At 46.7% G+C, this 13,384-nt stretch overlaps 1 protein-coding gene across 10 annotated transcripts in view; it reads left to right on the top strand.

Annotated features, from left to right (window-relative positions):
• Positions 1–2,304: 2,304 nt before the first annotated feature.
• The window catches only part of Flcn (folliculin), a 31,768-nt gene continuing 20,688 nt past the window's right edge, over positions 2,305–13,384 (top strand). For 6 of the 10 annotated variants that reach the window (XR_007107617.1, XR_007107616.1, XM_047543209.1 and 3 more), the window contains exons 1-6: positions 2,520–2,777; positions 5,682–5,771; positions 8,198–8,470; positions 10,004–10,150; positions 11,472–11,693; positions 12,199–12,359. Coding sequence is in view for 8 of the 10 variants with exons in the window: in XM_047543209.1 (XP_047399165.1) it covers positions 8,222–8,470; positions 10,004–10,150; positions 11,472–11,693; positions 12,199–12,359 (779 nt within the window). In the remaining 2 variants the exon portion in view is untranslated. The other 4 variants (XM_047543204.1, XM_047543203.1, XM_047543206.1 and 1 more) reach the window with 4 other exon arrangements.

The following is a 13,384-nucleotide window of genomic DNA, read 5'->3' as shown; positions in this document are numbered from 1 at the left end:
TCAAGCCCAGGCATGATTACTATACATTGGATTTTATTGAAAATGCCAGTGGTTGAATAACTTTCCTCCACATGGGACTCCAATAGTTCATCACCAAACAAGGATAATTTGAGCAAAGCAGTGGCTTCTGAAAAAGGTAATTGATTCCTGGAATTAAAGTTACGAGATAAAAAAATCTTGTTTTTGGCTTAAAACATCTTAACAAATTCAAGAACACTTGGGGGGGGGGGGAGAGAACACCTGGGACTAGGTCCGTAGCTCAATGTCAGAGTGTTTGCCTACCATGTGCCAGGCCGTGGGTTCAATTCTCAACATGCAAAAGAACACTTAAAACTAAAAGAAAATGGGAAAAAGCAAAATTACCAAAATTCAAATACAATTAAATTTTAAAATATAGGAATAGGCTTGGGGTGGTGGTGCATGCCTATAATCTCAGCATCTTGGGAGGCTGAGCCAGAAGGATTGCAAGTTCAAAACCAGCCTCAGCAATTTAGTGCGACCCTAAGACCCTGTCTCAGAAACCAAAAAGGGCTGGGGATGTGGTTCAGTGGTTAAGTGCCCTTGGCTTCAATCCCTAGTACCCCCCCCCCCCCCCCCCCCCCCCGCCAAATATATATATGTACATACACACACACACACACACACATATATATGGATATATTAATTGCCTTGTTAAAAATCAAACATGGCCACTAATTTGAAGTTTGTGGGACATTTGTAAGATGTGTGCATATTAGTGTGGAAATCAGTTAATGCAGTCATTTCAGCATGAATTCAGTTCATTTCAACAAATGCTGAAATGTTTTATGTTTTACTTTTTTTTTTTTTGGTGGAACTGAGCCAGAGAGCTATAACCCCAGCCCTTTTTCAATTTTTATTTTAAGACAGGGCCTAGCTAAATTGCCAAGACAGGACTTGAACTTGCCATCCTCCTGCCTTGGGCTCCAGAGTTCTGGGGTTACAGATGTGGGTGAATGCTCCTGGCTGAGGTTTTCTTTTAGAGATTGGAAAAGAGTGACTGTACACATTTCTAGCGTCTTTTCACTAAAGTTCTCAAAACATTTTGTAAACTCAATTCAAATAGCTGTATGGATTGCAAAAGTAAAAACAGAATTCCAAATCAGTATACCCTCTATAATTTTTTTAAAAAGTATTTTTAGTTGTAGATGGGCACATTACCTTTATTTATTTTTTATGTTGATGCTGAGGATCGAACCCAGTGCCCCACACGTGCTAGGCAGGTGCTTCACCCCAGCCCCCTCGTATAATTTTTGCTTCAGAAATTACCTTGTGATTTGGCCTTAGAATCAAGTTTGTGCTGTCCAATATCAGGAACAATTGGATTAGTAAGCGTAATTAAACATATAAAGGCTGTGCTTAACTTTGTAACCCCATCCTGTTCTTAATCTTTACCAGGCTAGTAAAATAGAAAACACACGTTGCAATTTCGTTCTCCTCTCAGATCCCCAAGTATGTTTCAACATAACATGGAATTTGAAAGGGAGAGAAAGTATGACTTCCGTGATATGAAAACACAGCCATCCACTTCTGTTCAGAATGGCTGAGGCTTTTCCCCAACACTTCCTGATGACCACACTCTGGACATCCTGCTGGAACCACGGAGTAGTTTGGCCTTAAAATGCACAGGAGCAAGGAGGCGTCAGCTCTCAGAGCACACCAGGTGGCAGAGCTGTGCCCAGGATCCGCCCAATTGCTGGCTGTGCTGGGCCTGATTCTCTTCTCTCTGCCTCTTCGCCGGAAGGACCGTGTTACCTCATACAGTAACGGCTTTAAAATTATTTTAGGTAGCCAAACAATAACAGACCTACGGGCTTAAAAAGATTTTATTCCACAATTATTTGATACTTTTTGAAAATTTCGGTGCACTGCTAATTTGGGTGAGTGGAGGCCAGAGTGAGTGAGTCATGCACATGCGCACACCCTCCTCGCCAGTCTGGAATTACGCAGTCATCCGCGTCAAGTGCTTCCTCGTGTCACGTGACGGCCTCCTTCCAGGTACCTGCCAGGCACTTTCCACCGTTAAAACGGGTTCCATCGGCAATTTTTAAAAAAGTCGCTAGTTTAAATACAATTATAGAGCCTTCAGGAAATTCTTTTTTCTGTATATTCAGAGAGTGGTAGGCTGGCTATATTTTCCCTAAACTCTATTAAAATGTTTTTTAAATTTAGTCATTCCCCCGCGCTTGAGATGGTTTCCTCCAGCAGCCTTAGCCGGAGTGGTTTGGACCATTTCATACTTCTTGGCGGGGGAAGCCGACGAGTGGTGACCAAAAAGGGGTGCCTAGCAGATGCGCCTTGTTACCCACAGGACTTTGGAGTTGCAGAATCGTTGCTGTATTGCTGAATGTGGCTAGTTTTGCAGGGTCTCTCAGATCTTGGGGTCCAGGGAGCGCTTGGACGGTTCCAGCTCCCCTACTGCAGGACCGAGTGGCTGGTATGGCCCGGTCAAGTCACGCGCCCGGGGCTTGGTGCCGGGGCTGCGGGGTCTCTGGGTGAGTGAGGTGGCACCGGAGTCGATCAGCTCCCTCGAGGGCGGAGCCGGAGACAAATCTCCGGTGGGGTTGGGGTCGGAAGTGACCCTTGCGGCACTCTTGTGGGACGCGGACCCTCAGCGACAACCTGAGTCAGTTAGTCAGGGGCGGGGCGGACGCTTTCAGGTGTCAGGCGGGGATCGCAGTGAGGGTCCGCTCCGGGGGAAAGGCCGGCCCCGTCGGCTGGAGGAGCAATATGATTGAATTTGTGTTGGTTCGAGTTAGGTGAGTGATTGGGGGTTTAGAATTGAGTGGAAGACGTTGCCAAGACCTTGAGATATGGAGGGATGGTGGGCACATTCCCCAAGAAGATTACCTGGGTTCAAAGCTCCCCGGTCAGTGCCGTTGATTTATTCGCATTGAGTGCACTCTTAATGCCCCCCACCCAGGTTTTGGTTTCCCTCTGATTTGGGCGATAGGATCGTGTCTTCCTTTTCTCCCAGACTGGCATTCCGAGTAGGGTCTTCTGGCGTCCTCCACCGAGGGTTGAGGCTTCTCTTATCTCCAGTTTGGGAGGTGTTGATAGACTCATCCTTAGCTCAGGGATTGGCTTGTGGATTGAGGTTCAAGTTAGCCACAGGAGGCAGAGGGCAGAAGGTACTTATTCACCAGCCCTTGAATACCTGGCACCATCCTTTGTGCCCATGCTGGCTGGAGGAACTTTCTGTTACAGCATAGAAAGGCCACAGCCAGCCTGGTGCTGGAGGCATTAGATTATCACTGTTGTCATTAAGTAATTGGTAATAGTGGTACATGACACTATGTTTGCTCTTCTGTGGTGTCATATGTCAGGGAGCTCTGTAAAGGGAAATTCAGGTGAAGGCAGTAGAAGTAGTAGGACTGGGAGTGAGTTAGAAGGAATGCCCTGTGGGATCTTTTCACTGTACACTTGTGGGATCCCAGTTCAGACCTAATGAGACTCCTCTATGGTGGACTAGTTCTAGAAGTTGTATGTTTGCTACTGGTTAAAATCCCTTATAATACCTTATTTAGCTACTTAGTTCTCTTTAACCCTCCATAGTCCTAGGAAAAGTTCTCAAGAAGTAAGGCTGCAGTAGACCAGGACACACTATGTAATGAAAGGATGGGGTGGGTATCATTGTTTAGGCCCAGGCTGGTGGCTCAGCCAGTTGTGGGTGGGGATATGGGCAGGCACATTCCTCTTTGAGGAATTTGAATACTTGCTTTAAGTAGGAAGATTGAAGAGACTGTCAGGTGGCAGAGGATTTCTGCCTATGCCTTGGGTTCTGGAAAGCTTGTTGGAAAGGAAGACTCATTCAGCCAACATCTGGTAGATATGGAATTGGAGAGTGATTAAAGAATCCATGTCATGCTGCCCAGAATTCAGATGCCATATATGATGTCAACCCTGAGAGACCCCTGTTTCTCAGCTCTGGGGTGGTGCTCAAAGAAGTAACATTTGATGTGATCTGGTTACTAATGGCTAGAGTTCCAAGTAGTAAATCTTTGTGACTCCAGAGCAAAGTGTCATCTCGTGTTCCTTCTGTCTTGCAGTGGCTGCCTGGGAGTGTGGCATACATGATCAGTATGTTCAGAGCTCTTGTGGAAGGAATGCTTTTTCATCAAAACGAAGCTAATAATAAGAGTAGCCTGTGTTGATCCTGGGTGCTGGGAAGTAGTAGCTTAGCATTATTGTCTCTGGAAATGGGAAGAGGAGAGAGAAATGTCTAGGTCTGTGGTCTGAAGGGCTCAGTTGGCATGATGTGTATGTTGCCAAAGCAACCTCCTTAAATCTAATGGCTGAACTTCATATTTTAAAGATATTTTCTATTTTAAAAAGATATTTAAATAATATAAATAGTTATATTTAAAGAGATCCTTTTTCTTTTATTTCACTTCATATTATTTTATTTTTAGTAGAAATGGAGATTGAACTCAGGGGTGCTATACCTCTGAGCTACACTCTCCAGCCCTTTTTATTCTTTATTTTGAGACAAGGTCTCAATAAATTGCCCAGGCTGGCCTTGAATTTATGATCTTCCTGCTTTAACCTCCCAAGTTGCTGGGATCATAGGTGTGTGCCACTGCACCTAGCTAAGAAAATCCTTTTTCCTGTATTGCATTTCAGGTGTAAAACTTTAGCTTCACTGTCATTTGCTATCAGCCAACTGCTCAAAATATAAGAGGGCGAGCTGGGTACAGTGACACGTTCCTGTAATCTGAGTGACTTAGGAGGCTGAGGCAGGAGGATTGCAAGTTCAAGGCCAGTTTCAGCAACTTAAGACCTTCAGCAACTTATGGAGACCCTATTCCAAAATAAATAAATAAATAAAACTCCCCTGGTTTTAATCCCCAGTATCAAAACAAAACAAAACAAAACAAATCAGTTTGTTATAACAGAAACACCATGCATGGTGGAACCACCACATCTGCTAAGCAGAGTGTGTATGAGGAGGGGAGATGATAGGAAAAGTTTCATTGAAATCCATTTGTGAAACTTTCTCAGAAAAGCAACTTCAATTTCAGCCCTATTCAAACTGCACGTTAGAGTACTGCAAAAGGAATACATAAGGGGCTTGCCTAGAATACCTGGAGGTAGAATGCTCAATGTAGAATGCTCAAAAAGGTGAGAGGACTACTAAACCATTCAGAATCTCAGGCATATTAGCTTTCTGTTTCTGTAACAAAATACCTGAGAAAATCAACTTACAAAGAAAAATTTATGTTGGCTTACAGTTTCAAAGATTTTAGTCTGTGATCACTTGGTCCTTTTGATAGGAGCCTGTGGCAAAACTGCACATCATGGTGGGCACACCTGGTAGCTCAGAGCTGTCACTCATGGCAGCTGGGAGGCAGAGAGAGAGGGAGGGACTGGGGTCCCAATATCTCCTTTAAGGGCATGCCCTCAATTATCTACTTTCCTGATAATAGACCTCACCTCCCAAGGGTTCCACTGCCCCCTCACAGAACCATTAGCTGGGGACTAAGCCTTCCAACACATGGCCTGCAGGAGACATTTAAGATCCAAATCATAAAAACAGGTGAATCTCCAGATTCTCTTTTACAACTTCCTGGTTTGACTCTGAGCTTCTCAAATGTTTTTTTCATGCTACAAGGCCACTGCTCTTATAATTAGTTCTGTGTTTTTTTTTTTTTTTCCTTCCCTAGAAAATATTAGGTTTTCGAATATGACTTCCATTGCCATGACTGACTCACGTGTCCAGACTTTGCATTCTCTGTATTTCTGCTAGGTATAAGGTTAGTATTGATGCTGGAAGAAACCTTATTTCTTGTCCCTTTATACTCAAAGGAAGATGTGGGCTCCTTTCCCAGGGTTATGTCTCTGCCCTAACTTTAGGTGCTGATTCCCCTTTTTTCTTCCCCATCCATTCTATCAGTGGTCACTTTGTCTCTTCCATGGTGAATTTTTTTTTTTTTTTAATTTTTTGCAATGTTGGGAATGTAATCCAGGGCCTTATGCACGTTAGGCATACTCTACCACCGAACCACACCCTAATCCCACAGTGAATTATTATTATTTTTTTGTGGTGCTGGGGACCACTGAGCTACATCCCCAACCCTTTTTATTTTGAAGCAGTGTCTCATTAAGTTGCTCAGGGCCTCTTAAATTGCTGAGGCTGGACTTGAACTTGCTATCCTCCTGCCTCAGCCTCCTGAGCTGTTGAGATTACAGGTGTATGCCTTTTCACCTGGCCGCACATTGAATTCTTAAACCATTGTTGTCATTGGCCCCATTGTTTTGAGTTCTGTGAACCCCTTCTTTGAATTCAGACCACTTGGTTCCTGTGCCAGTATACTCAGACTGTGGCCTTCCCATGGTATATCCTTGAACCTCTCCTTCTGTGGATACCTCCACTTTCTCTGGCCACAATTGTCATCTTTCTGTGAATAATTCCTAAATCCAATTTGGTGCCTTCTATGTGTAGATGCTGGGGATATAACAGTTAACTAGACAAAGTCTCCACTTCTAGGGACCTTTCATTTTTAAGGGGGAAACATATTCAAACATTGTGCTTCCTGGTACAAGAAGTACTAGGAGTAAAAGTAGGGGAAGAGGAATGATGGAATAAAGGTGGGTGGCTGCATGGGCTGGGTAGGGAGGCCTCTGGGTGAAGACAGGCAGGTCGAGGCCCAGTGGTGAGAAGGAGTGAGCCAGGCAGAGATCCATGGAGTGTTCTGGTTCTATTTGATAGTGCAGTTGGAATCTCTGTGGAGCTCTCAGGCAAAAGAGCTGAGTGTCCTATTGTCTCCTAGACTCTGTGGCTCCTCTCCTACTGCCTGTTTTGTGTCTGCCACTGTTATTCCCAGTGTCACCTTGAGTGTAGGAGGACAGATGCAGTAGCCTGTCAGCTGGGGAATTGACTGCAGAGACATTAGGCAGGTCACAGAGTTAGCAGGCATTCTAAAGACACAAGCTGTGGGCATGACTGCCGGTCATGAGGCTGGCTCAGAGGGCACAGCAGGGACTCACCAGGACACCAATTTTAGAGGACACTGTCAACAGCCATCTCACCTGCCCTCCCCCAGAGGACTCACCATACAGAGCCACCTACAAAGGTTCAGACTGAATCTCCCTACTTTGCCCCCTCATAGTTTCAGCAACCCAGGTAGGCTAATGTGACTTGCCAAGTCTTGGTCATAACCATGCTCCACCTGCCAGGGAATGAGGACATGGGGAGAGTGCCTCCTCCCTCCGTCTGTCCCTCTTCTAGTCTTCCACATTCCTTTCTTCAAGTTCCATGTCTCCCCACTAGCAGTCTACTGGCTCTGCTTTGGAAATGCTTACTGTCTGCTGCCCCTCTACCTGTCCAGCCATTGGCCAATGCCCCATTGCTTCTCCAGGGCAGTGGGGCCCCTTGGCTGGCTTCCCCACTTCCTCCCTGCTCCTACATTCTCTTTTCCACACATCACCCTGAGTGAGCCTTTTCAGATGCAGTTCAGATCTTCCCATGCCTCTTATCAGAGCCTACCAAATCCCTTCCAGTCTGAAAATACATTTTCGGGCCTATTTCCAGGGCTTGAGATCTACAACTTCCTATAGCTCTGGCCCTCAGCTCCTGCCCTTCTCCAGAGCCTGTCAGCCCACATGCACTGCTCCCTCCAACTCTCACTGGAGCCTTGTCGTGCCAGCCCCTTCCTGCACCCTGCTGTCTTTAGGAGTTCCACTATGTCCTCTGTAGCCTTTGTGTACTTGAGAATGAGTGGTGTTCCCTATGTCCCCCTTGGAGGTGAGCTTCCCAGGGGTAACATCACAGCCCCTATACCTTGCCTGGTCTGCTGGATAAAGGATCTATTCCTTGGGTTCCTGGGGTGTTTTCTTTGTGTCACTCCAATGGTGTGTAATGTAACACATGTTGCCTCATTAGATGTCACTCAAGGATATGTACTTTTCTCTGTGCTCTCTGCTACTTTCCTGTGCAAGTGTTTATTCATGGTTTCCTCTTTTGACATAGCTCCCTGGGGTGGGACCGTCTGTCTTGCTCTTATCTCCTGTTCCTGGAGCAGTACTGGCACAGAGTAGGTGCTCAGCTGTGCCAACTGGGTGGGTGACTTGCTTCTCCTGGGTGGGAATTCTGTCAGTGTGGTCCTGGTGTACCTGAGGCACTGGGGAGGTTTTGTGATGTGAACAGATGCAAACCACCTGACTGTCCCCACTCCCACAGACTTCTGCCTGTCTTCAAGGCACCATGAATGCCATCGTTGCCCTCTGTCACTTCTGCGAACTCCATGGCCCCCGCACTCTCTTTTGCACGGAAGTTCTACATGCCCCTCTACCCCAGGGTGCCGGGAATGGGGACAGTCCAGGCCAAGGGGAGCAAGCCGAGGAGGAGGAGGGCGGCATCCAGATGAGCAGCCGGGTCCGTGCCCACAGCCCAGCTGAGGGGGCCAGCGCAGAATCCAGCAGTCCAGGGCCCAAAAAGTCGGACATGTGTGAGGCAAGTGTCTTTGAGGGGATGTTTTGCTCTCTGCTGGAGATGGGTGGGAGGCGTGGGAAGGAAAGGAGATCCAGAATCTGGAGAACATGGGTGAGGCCTAGAGGAGATAGCCCAAACCTCATGGGTTTTTTCAGATTGGCTTCTCTGAACTCTCTCTCCCTATGGCTCTTTCCCTTCATATTTTAGCTTTTTAACCCATTCTGTGTCAGCAGACAGTTGCCACCCAAGCTTAGCCTTTACCTTTGTGTTTATACACTGCAGCTGTACTAGGCTTGGATCTCCTCAGCCTAGCAACCTCGGGAGTTTCCTTCTCTAGGATCTTGACAGTCCTTATTGTGTTGTTATATGAACTCTGGAAGTGAAGCTGAAGTTCTCTCAACAGGCCACATTGGAGGAGCTGGGTCAGGCCTGAAATTGGGTGGGGGTTAGACCTGCACTACAGTGGGAACAGGAATCCAGTCTTGTTGGTTTGATTCTGCTGAGAAGCAGATGGTATGGAATTGCTGGAAAGACCTGTTGAGGGATCCAGAAGGGAGCAGAACTAGGGAGAACCTTCTGAGAGGAGTCTTAGAGGGTTTCCAGGTCATTGGAGAGACCTTGAGCAGTGGTTGGTGCAACCGTGGAGCCCTGAATCTCTGGGAAAGGCTCACCACAGCACCCTTCTGCACACAGGCACAGGGTAGTGGCCCCTGCAGGGTGCATAGCCTCAGCACCACTCCCTGCAGCAGGTGATCTGAATGGTACTTTTTCAAGCTGCTACACTAACACTCTGAAGTCCTGCTTCTGCTCGATCACTGTTGGGTCCCTTGCCTATGGCCAGTGCCCCTGCCAAGTATTTGTTCAGGACCAAGGACAGAAACCTGGTAACACCTGAAAAAGTGGTATGACTATAGACCCTTGGTGGTTTGTTGCTTTTTTTGTGTAGTGCTGGGCATCGCATGTGCTAGGCAAGTGCTCTACCCACTGGCTGTGGACCTTTGGAGTAACTACTTCCCATCTAAGCTTCAGTTTTGTCTCTTTAAAATGGGGCTTACTATAATCACCTCATAGGGTTGTTCTATGGATTGAATAAGATTAAAGTATGCAAAGCTCTTTTCATAATCACTGCTCCATGAAAACGGAGCAGTAAATACATTATTACTAGCCTCTGGCAACCTATGTGAGTCCTGGGTCCAGGCCTTCCTCTTTAGGAGGCATTTAAATATTCAGATAAGAGTAGATCTGGGAGCCAGTTATTTTATGTATGTCTGTATTGTACTGGGGATTGAATTTAGGAGCACTTGACCATTGAGGTACACTCCCAGCCCATTTTATTTTTTATTCTGAGACAGGACTGAGACTGGTCTTGAATTTGTAATCCTCCTGCCTCAACCTCTTGAGTAGCTGAGATTTCAGGCATGTTCCACTATGCCTGGCTGGAGCCAGTTATTTTTCTATAAAAAGTAGATTGTGTTTTCTAAATGCAGATCTATATATGAATAAGACAGTTTGTTGCCCACTTCTAACAGGTTTTCTTTTCCTTCTTTTGGACAGGGCTGCCGGTCACTTGCTGCTGGGCACCCAGGCTATATCAGCCACGATAAAGAGACCTCAATTAAGTACGTTAGTCACCAACATCCAAACCACCCACAGCTGTTCAGCATTGTCCGTCAAGCCTGTGTGCGGAGCCTGAGCTGCGAGGTAAGCACCAGGCAAGCATGGGGTCTTGGAGAAACTCACACCTGCATAGGATCAGTGCCAGTTTTGGACCTAGACATGGAAAGTGGTGTTCTTCACTTTTCTGCACTGACACCAAGTATGGCCTACCTTGGTTGCCTGGAACACACAGAATATGTCTTGGTGGACTCTTACAGCCCCACCCCATCATTCTGGGGATGGAACCAAGGTCATCATGCATGCTAGGCAAGTGCTTTAACATAGCTATATCTAGCCTCTTGGACTCAGTTTTTTAAATGGGTGCTGGCTTTTTACTTTAAGATTCAGAATCTCATGGTGGACATATTCCTAAGATATGAATGATTTCTACAACATGTAGGCACTGTATCAAGTGTCACCTTTTTGACTGTCTCAGTCATCACTCTACATTTCAGGGATCAACAAGTGCTTCTTAGAACCTCCTTATTGGGTCCTAAATATGGCTGCTGCTGACTAGCTTGAGTCTCAGCTTTTATGTTTTTATCTGTCACAAAGAACTCATGATTCAGTTACTAAACTTTTCTGGTGTTGTGTTCACTCAATCAGACCCCCTCAGCCCTGTTGATTCTTAGTATTCTTGTGTACCTGCCTGCAGCTGTTCCCCTCTTTTAATTTCAGGCAGCACATCTATCAGTAGGCAGATGTGTCATGTGCTTGAATTATATGTAAAGTAAGAATATGTGTGTCTTGCAGAAGGTACTGGAGGACTCTTAAGAATAGGGGGTGCAGATTTAACCATATGGACCTCAGTGGCAGTTTTGACCTGCCAGTTCTTCAGTCTGCTCCTGATGAGCAGGTGGCAAGGGTAGATGGAATATTGATACAGGAGTTCTTCAAGGTGGAAAACAGTAATGAACCTAGGAACCCTGGCACTCCATAGTAACCAGTGTTACTTCTAGATAACTTGCTGGAACCTGGGGTATAGCTCAGTGGTAGAGCATGTGCTTAGCATGCATGATGCCTTGGATTCTAGTCTCCCACACCGAAAAAGAAAAAAGTTTGCACATAAGAGTAGATGACTACCGGTCTTTCCATCCTCTATCTGCTCCTGCTCTGCTATTATTGGCTAATTTACACCAAAAGAAAGATCTAAGGAGGGGCTAGGGATGTAGCTTAGTGGTAGAGCACTTGCCTAGCATGTGAGCAGCCCTGGGTTTGATCCCTAGCACTGCCAAAAAAAAAAAAAAAAAAAAAAAAAGCGAGAGAGAGAGAGAGAGAAAGAGAGAGAGATATCGATCGATCTGAGGAGGAGTGCCCCTGGGGCAAGGAGAGGACCATCCCTCTAGTTGCTATGGTTTTTTTCCAGGTGTGCCCTGGCCGTGAAGGTCCCATCTTCTTTGGGGACGAACAGCATGGTTTTGTGTTCAGCCATACTTTCTTCATCAAGGACAGCTTGGCCAGGGGCTTCCAGCGCTGGTATAGCATCATTGCCATCATGATGGACAGAATTTACCTCATCAACTCCTGGCCCTTCCTATTGGGGAAGATCCGTGGGATCATTGATGAGCTCCAGGGCAAGGCTCTCAAGGTGATGTCTGAGAGGGAAGTGGGAGGGGCTGGCACTGCTGGAGTCTTTCTGGGCTTGTGTGGATGCTGGGAGCCCAGGCCCTGCTCCGCTGCATGCCCACGTTGTGGTCTTTTGGCTTCAGAGTTGGGCATGTGAGAACTTTTGGCCCTCCCAACTGCTCCCCCGCCACCCGGCTTTGCTGTCATGGGTCTCCTCAGTTCTGGCTTCCTCCCTGTGTCTCTGCTTCCTCTGCCCAACACATCAGAGACTGTCTGTTAGTCCCATCAGGTACCTAGGGAGCTCAGTGACTGGATAGGAGAAGGGATTGGAGTTCTGTGCCAGTCCCTCTACTTGGGAGGTGCGACCATTCTGTGTCAGAATGTCAGGCTGCCTACGTATTCTGGGCTCTGCCAGGAGGGCAGAGTGGGTTGGTCTGAGAGAAAGACTGGTAGCTGCTACTGTGAACAAGCTGGTTCTGGCTGCTGACTGGTTATTAAAGAGGCCATCCTGTCCCTTCATGTTCCAGGTGTTTGAGGCAGAGCAGTTTGGGTGCCCACAGCGAGCCCAGAGGATGAACACAGCATTTACGCCCTTCCTGCACCAAAGGAATGGCAATGCTGCCCGCTCACTGACTTCCTTGACCAGCGATGACAACCTGTGGGCATGTCTTCACACTTCCTTTGCCTGGTAATGTAGAGTTGAGGGGTTTTTGGCAGATGTTAGAGTAGGAGAAGTCACCATTATTTAGATGATCTGTGAATTGGGGAGAGCAATCCTGGCTGAGTTTGCATAGCAACCTTCTGATAGAGTTGTGCATGGGACTGGTGGAGCCCTTATTCTCTGGTCCTCTCCCCCATAGTGTGTAGAAAACACATTTAGGTGAACGTCACTTCTCAATAATACAAAAAAAAATTTCTATTAAAAAATTAGTGATCCCCTCCCTTTAAAAAACGTTATAAGCCATGGCACATGCATGTAATCCCAGTAACTCTGGAGGCTGAAGCAGGAGGACACAGGTTCAAGATTAGCCTCAGCAACTTAGCGAGGCCCTAAGCAACTTCCAGACCCTGTCTCAAAATAAAGGACTCAGGGTGTAACTCAGTGGTAAAAGCCCCTGGGTTCAATTCCCAGTACCAAAAAGTAAAAATGAAAAAAACCAAAAAACTTTTATCTTACATGGCTCCTGTGGGTCAAGAATTTAGAAGTGACTTAGCTGGGTGCTTCTGACCCAGATCATCTTGGCTAGAGCTACAGTTAGTTAGTTGAGACCTGTTGGGAGGGGCCACTTCCAAAGTGTCCCTGGAGGGGCAGTGTGTGTGTGGTGGCTGTGGGCAGGGGGCCTCAGCTCCTCTCCATGTGGACGTGCAACTGGTGCCCTCAGAGGGACTGGTACAGGACAGTGGGGTGGGATCTGCAAGGCTATCTGGCCTGGGCTTAGCAGGTACGCACTGCCCCTTCTGGCACTCACTGTTGGTTAGATGTATGCCCTGTCATTAAACCCAGACCAGTCAAGGGGAGGGATTAACCTCTAGCACTTGAAGGAAGGAGTGTCAGTAAGTTTTGTGGACATATTGGAAAACCACTAGACTATTCCCTGGCCACAGGTTGTATCTATTCCTTCCATTGTATCTTGTATCTGTTCCACTCCTTTCAAAGACACCCACCATCAGTACTTATTCCAGTTCAGGATGAGCTTGAAGTTGAAGCCTTGG

This window comes from Sciurus carolinensis, chromosome 3 (assembly GCF_902686445.1).
Source record: "Sciurus carolinensis chromosome 3, mSciCar1.2, whole genome shotgun sequence".
NCBI classification, from domain to species: Eukaryota; Metazoa; Chordata; class Mammalia; order Rodentia; family Sciuridae; genus Sciurus; species Sciurus carolinensis.
Note: the sequence above shows the minus strand (reverse complement) of the source record. Positions and strands in the feature narration are given on the sequence as shown.